The following is a 6998-nucleotide window of genomic DNA, read 5'->3' as shown; positions in this document are numbered from 1 at the left end:
TCGGAATATTCCGAGGAAGATTTTCCTCGGTATATTCCGATCGATCGGTGGATATGTGTTCAAAAAAGCATCGATCGATGAGCTTCCGAGGAAATATCCCGACGAAGTTCTCCCTCGGTATATTCTGACGAGATTTCCGACAAACTAGTGATCCTCGGAATTTCCTCGGAAATTTGTTTCCTCGGAATTCCGTCGGAAAATTCCGAGGGATTTCCGAGGAAAGAAGAAATTCCGAAGAATTATTTCCGAGGCCTTGTTTCGTCGGTATGTCGTCGGAATAACGTTATTCCGACGAAATTCCGACGATTTTTTCCCTCAGTATCCTTGCTGTTTTCTTGTAGTGTGCGAATAATTTGCTGTTTTCATGTACGCCACCAAGGCCCTAACACGTCCTGCCTCCGAGAACCGGAGGACAGCCTTTCCCGGGAGTGCCTTCACGCCGGTGACATGACACTGCTCGTCCAACTGAAGCTTTTATTCTCCAACCGCCGGTTAGGCCATAGACGACCTTCCACAGTTATCGGATCCTGAGCAGCACGTGAAAATCAGAGCCAGTTCAGTCAACCGTATGCACTCTGTTCACGCCGTCGAGAGAAGAATCCCTCTACGTTCACTTGGCGGGGATATAGACAACGATGACGCAAACACCGAGCTTGCACCACCGCCCCTCACACCTTTTGGATCTGACCTACAAGCCGCCTCAACAGGACCAGCCTTCAGATCTGCCGGTGGGATGACGAGACACGAAGCCACGCGCCTCCATCTCCAGGGAAGAACCGCCGATTTGAAAGGGAAAACCATCGGCAAGTTCCAACCAAACCCTAAAAACACCGACCCATCCCGCAACCTCCTCATCACCCGACTCGCTTCCGTACCAGAGAGACGTCTTCCATCTGCCTAGTCGTGCTCCCCCGCGGTCAGAACTGAGTTAGGAGTCTCCGCCACGCGCCAGGATCGTTCGCATAACTGTCCAGAGTTTTGACAAATACAGTCCGAGATGTGAATATCCTTTTTTTCTTTCTTTGATGTGAATATCTTTGTTATCAGTCTAGCCTCCTTTTCTTCTTGAATTTGAATATCACATCTTCCTTCAATGATAGTTATTGATCGTGTTAGTCTTTTCACCAATTCCACCAAAATACTCTGGTAAGAAGCTCAGGCTCAGCTCATGTGTATACGACTCCTTTGCATCTTATTCTTTGTAATTCCCAACTTTCATTGTTAATAACCTGAAGTTCGCCACTCCTCATTTATGGACCTTTGAAGATTCACACATCCCTTTTTACACCTACTCTAATGACTACTCAAGTGAGTGTCTTTTCGATGTGCTACTTCTGCTCAACTATAGTTGCAGATTCCTCAACTACTTCTCCTGCACAGACACAAGAGAAATACCTTAACTAAATATGTCATGTCGATTTTCTTTACCTGATATTTTATCCCTTGTTTTCTTCTTTTCATGCGCCATGATCCAGTCAACATAAAACTTTCTCGCTATCCTATGAATTTTTAGGCAAGAACTTTGAGGCTCACTCGCCCCTGCTCAAACTTCTTTATGTATTCCCTTTGTTAGTTAGTCCTTCAGATTTACTGTAGTATGTATCTTTTATAGAAAAACATCTTCATCTTCAATAACATCTCTGATGAAGTACAACCTTGTATTGATGTGCTTAGTTCTCTAAAAAAAATTCTCATTTTTTGTTAAGTGTATATCACTCGACGAGTTTGAGAACACACTTACACTTGTGTTATTCCCAAATCACTAATCTACCTTTTAACCACAAAGCCTCCTTGTAAGCTTCTATGAGAACCATGCATTCTGATTCAGTAGTAGATAGAACTACTATGTGTTGAAGTCTCGGTCTTCAACTGACAGTGTTTCCTCAAATCTGAAATACGTACAACAAAAACTCAAAAAATTATTAATATTAGTATTACAATATTTTATTAATTTATTAATTTAAATAATTATTTTTTAGATTTATATATTTTGAATTACATTTTTATATAAAAGTAAATTTAAAATTTGAAGGTATATATTGATTGCATTTTGTTTTTATTCGATTATTTAGTGTATATATGTACTTTAAATGTAGATGCATCATGCATCTTTAGGTGTCAAATAAAAAAATTAATATCAAATGTTAAAGTGCTTAGAAAAAATTAAAGATGGACTTTATTATGGATCAAAATACAAATAATATGATATTTTGTTTACATTTATATAAATTTTATATGCATTAGTTATTAATTTATGTTACGTGGTCCATATATTTGCACAAGATTTTCAAAAGATTATTATCTTATTATCTTATCTGAATTGTGTTATATTTTACATGCCCAACCTAGAATAATTTTTTTTATTAATTTATCAAATATTAATTTATAAAGTTTGTAATGTATCATGTTACCGATCATCTTCTTTTGAGATCAGTAGCTAGTATGCATCTGGAAATCCTTCTTCCATAAACTTTGAGTTTCTAGTGAATGCCAGAAAGTTATTTTTAGTTATCTTATACTTTACCACTTCCCAGTGCAGCCTTCCTAAACAATTCATAAATCTACTAATCACACCCATCATGTGTGCTAAATAAGTCCTCTAACCTACCATGACATACTTGAGTGAACCTACTGCATTTGCATATAAGAAAATTCACTCATTAAACATATATGTCCTCTGTCCTTCCTCACTTAAGCCACAAAGTCGAAACTGAGAACCAAAAACGTACTTTATCGCGTTTGCTTTGCTCATGTGGAACGTCATAAATACTTTCTCAATGTACTTTTTTTTTTTGATGAAATCAATGTACTTTTTGTGATATTTTAGAACTCATTTTTCCATGTCCCTAATAATATCAATTCTAAGGATCTTAGTTGCAGCTCCTAGATCCTTCATTTCAAATTCAGCAGGAAGCCTTGCTTTAGCTTCTTGATCCCCCATTAAATTATTCGACACTAATAGCATATTATCGGCGTATATCAATTGATATACAGATTCATGTATATTTAAGTATGAATACAAAACTTCTTTTTCCCTCTTTGATAAATGTTGGAATTCAGATATACTATTACAAAATAAGAGACGTATATATTCGTTGTATTTTTTGCTGATGATTAGGAAGAACTCGACTAATATTACTAATATACAAAAGAAAAAAACTGGGTGAAAGACATGAGGAAGGAAAGGAAAAATGGTGACCGGAGCTAAAGCTTGTAGCCTACTATTATAATCTAGAGTCGAATATCCAAAATATGTGTATCTAAGTTGTAATCCAAAAACAAAAGTAATATCATTACCTAGATGCTGGAGGATTTTTTCTTGAAATAATTAAGACTTTTAACCGTAGTTCTAGGTACTCAACCAGTTACTGGTTACCGAAACGTCAAATTATGTTGGAAGTTTATGTAGGGGTGGGCATTTTACCCTATACCCGAACCCATATCCGAACCCGATCAGAAAAATCCGAACCGAAATAGCAAAATATCCGGACAGGTATTGATGTAGGAGAGATTGAATATCTGAACCCGATCGGATAATATCCGAATCCGAATGGATATCCGAAGATAACCGAACATATGTATACTACCCTTATAATTCTTGTTTACATCTCTCATTTTTTTTTAAAATATTTATATTGATGTTAGCCACACTTTAAGATTATATAATATACATATAATTACGGAGAAAATGATTTGTTACTCAATTAAAATGCATGTCAAGTTTTTATGTTTCATGTATTAACAAAAGTTACATTCAATATTTCAAAACAATAGCCAAATTAATGTTTATTTATTTTTGAAATGTTATCTCCAAATCTATCATTCATTCAATCTATTAAAAAATAAAAAAATCAGTTAAATTAAATCTATACTTTTAAATAGAATAAACCTAAAAATGAAAAAAAACAATTTTTTTTTCTTTCAAAATCTCAATACCCGAACCCGACCCGAAATAACCTAACCCAAACTAAAAGTACCTGAACCCGACCCGAAGTATAGAAATACCCGAACGGGTTCTATACCCCTATACCGGAAACCCCAAAAATCCGAAATACTCAACCCGAACCCGAATGGGTATCCGAATGTCCACCCCTAAGTTTATGAATGACTGATTGTGAAACATCATTTAGTTGAGATCAAGTTTTTTTCGTTTCATGTATTAACAAAAGTTACATTCAAAATTTCAAAACAATAGCCAAATTAATGTTTATTTATTTTTGAAATGTTATCTCCAAATCTATCATTCATTCAATCTATTAAAAAATAAAAAATCAGTTAAGTAAAATCTATACTTTTAAATAGAATAAACCTAAAAATGAAAAAACTTATTTTTTTTCTTTCAAAATCTCAATATCCGAACCCGACCCGAAATAACCTAACCCAAACTAAAAATACCCGAACCCGACCCAAAGTATAGAAATATCCGAACGGGTCCTATACCCCTATACCGGAAACCCCAAAAATCCGAAATACCCAATCCGAACCCGAATGGGTATCCGAACGCCCACCCCTAAGTTTATGAATGACTGATTGTGAAACATCATTTAGTTGAGAGGAGTCTGACTAGTTTCTACTAAATATAGCCAACGCTGATAAAGATTTCGAGAAAAGAATTAAGGAACCTAGTGAAAATTTAATTAATGATACAACAATTCTTTAGTATTTTGTAACTATGTATAAATCATAATTATATATTAGTTTCAGAAGACATCATTAGTTTACTGTTTTTTTAAAGCCTCATGAACCTTAGGCACAACATGCTCAGTAGTAAGTACTAATATGAAGTTATAAACTAAGCCACCTGACCTTTGGCACAAGATTATTTATTCACTGAAAAAACTTCAGTTAAGATAAAAACAAACAAACAACATCATACATCATACTGATTTTGTATTCATTATTCTGAAGAAAGAACGTAATATAAAGCAATTCCATGTACGACATTTCTTATTTTATTAGAACCTATTTTGTAAATCCCTGATGACATTAGCATCCATCTGGAATGCCCTTGCAAGAACATTCGGGTCTATAGCTGGGTTAGACCCAAACACTGTGTTAGCAATCGTGATAACACCTGCGTTTTGGCTGCTCAACGCAGCGATTGCAACCGCTGGAGTTCGTCCTAGGTTGAACTGGAAATGGATGAGTCCTTCTGGAAACACAAATACATCACCAACATTGAGCGTTTTGGCGAAAAGACGGTTTCCATCTTGGTTTGAAGAGACAAACCCTACAAGCAAGGTTCCTTGTTGGACAACCAAGATTTCAGTGGCACGTGGGTGAGTGTGAGGTGGGTTCTGACCGTTGGGTGCATAGTCTATACGAACAAGTGAGATTCCAAGGGTGTTCAATCCTCCAAGGTTGTCAACATTGACGGTTGTCACATTGGACCCAACAGCGTTACTTACATTTCCAGGTCTGTTGAGTACCGATGAAAAGAAGTCATCTGCGTTAACGATCCTTGGATCCTTGCAGAACTTTCCATTCACAAACACTGAAAATGGTTTAAAAATATAAGTAATGCAAAAATTAGCATAAAAATATATTCAAGAAGTTAAGAAATCATGCATACCTCCACTTGCTGGTGAATTGACGCCAACGCAGAAATCTTGAAGGGGGCTTGGATCAGAAGCAATGGCTAATGGAAGTGTCAAAGCCAAGAGAAATAGAACTGCAATACAAGAGAGACTCTTCATTGCCAAGTGTATGTGTGTATATAGTATATTAGGGTAAGCGCGCGCTACGCGCCGGATATGCTGTACGTGTACGTGTAATATATCAATATATATATTTTATAAATTATAATTGTTTGAGATTATAGGTCTGTGTTTTAAATGGATATTTGTGTTTCTTTCGTTCTTTATATTTAGATCATTTTGCCATATTTTTATGGTTTTTATAAGGATGAAATCACAATTCATATGATTAATATATAATTCAATGTCTATGAATAGGGGTTATGGGTTATTTCTTATGAATGGTGTAAACTATTTTTTATTTCCTAATAACAAAACAATTTTCGTAACACGCGGATTATATATCTAAATTTGTTAAACTTATAAAATTTATCCATAATTGATGATTTTTTGTCTTTTTCATAGGTTTCAAGAAAAAGTTTAACTATCATTTGTAATTTTAAAATAATTATACTTTTAGCTTAATATTTTCGTTAGAATACAGTAGTTTAGTATGTTTTAAGTTTTATTTTGTATTTTTGATTTCGGTATCTTATAAGAGATTGTAACACATTTTTTTTTTAAACTAACACATTTAAGTTTCGCCAATTATTTATTTAAAGATAAAGTTTAATTCGATGGCTAGATAATTCAAAATAAGTCTCATGTGCAAATAAACAAAACATGGAACAATGTACAAAGAAACTTAGAGAATGATGTGAGAATATTTATGAGGAGACTTCTAGTAAATCTTCTTGTGTTTTGGACCTGATATTTCCGCCTAAAATTTTAAGAAAATTTTATTTTTCCACTGAAATATTATTTGTTTCAAATAAAATAAAAGAATAAATTTAAAATTTTACATAATAATAATTTTCTAAAACTAAAACTGAAAATCTGAAAATCTAAAAATCTAAAAATAAAACATGAATCCTAGTTCTTTTGAAAAAAAGAAAAAAAAAACTTTGGTTCTCTCAACTTATTTTCTCTCACCCGTCACACAAACTCATTTCAGATCTTTAGCCGCCACACCAGATCTATCTCCCGTGCCTCTCTCTGACACCGGAGCTCTCTATCTCTAGTCGGACCTCTCTCACGCTCCCTCCTCTCTCTTGCTCGCCTTCAGGACTCCTCTCTAGCCGGATTCTCTCTCTCTCTCTCTCTCTCTCTCTAGCCGGACCTCCCTCACGGTTAACTCTCTCTCTCTCTCTCTCTCTCTCTCTCTCTCTCTCTCTCCCTCTCTCACCCCTGAAATTGGAGAGTGTGTATTATTAGTGTAAGCATTAATTTGTCTTATAGAAGAACTGTGCAGCCACCAAAATA

At 35.0% G+C, this 6998-nt stretch overlaps 1 protein-coding gene across 1 annotated transcript; it reads right to left on the bottom strand.

Annotated features, from left to right (window-relative positions):
• Positions 1-4913: 4913 nt before the first annotated feature.
• On the bottom strand, positions 4914-5696 carry LOC106312340 (germin-like protein subfamily 1 member 8). The gene is made up of 2 exons (XM_013749827.1): positions 5573-5696; positions 4914-5494 (listed from the first exon to the last, which is right to left on the bottom strand). The coding sequence occupies exons 1-2, from the start codon at positions 5694-5696 to the stop codon at positions 4956-4958; spliced, it is 663 nt and encodes a 220-aa protein (XP_013605281.1). The 3' UTR covers positions 4914-4955.
• Between the last annotated feature and the right edge of the window lie 1302 nt (positions 5697-6998).

The sequence above is a fragment of the Brassica oleracea genome, chromosome C8 (assembly GCF_000695525.1).
Source record: "Brassica oleracea var. oleracea cultivar TO1000 chromosome C8, BOL, whole genome shotgun sequence".
NCBI classification, from domain to species: Eukaryota; Viridiplantae; Streptophyta; class Magnoliopsida; order Brassicales; family Brassicaceae; genus Brassica; species Brassica oleracea.
This window is presented reverse-complemented; position numbering and strand designations above follow the sequence as displayed.

What these genes read in the sequence shown, in the direction of transcription:
- LOC106312340 (XM_013749827.1), bottom strand. Translation starts at nt 5,696, where the DNA reads ATGAAGAGTCTCTCTTGTATTGCAGTTCTATTTCTCTTGGCTTTGACA. An exon ending in CAATTCACCAGCAAGTGGAG is followed by an intron (nt 5,495 to 5,572) that starts GTATGCATGATT and finishes AACCATTTTCAG; the next exon opens with TGTTTGTGAATGGAAAGTTC.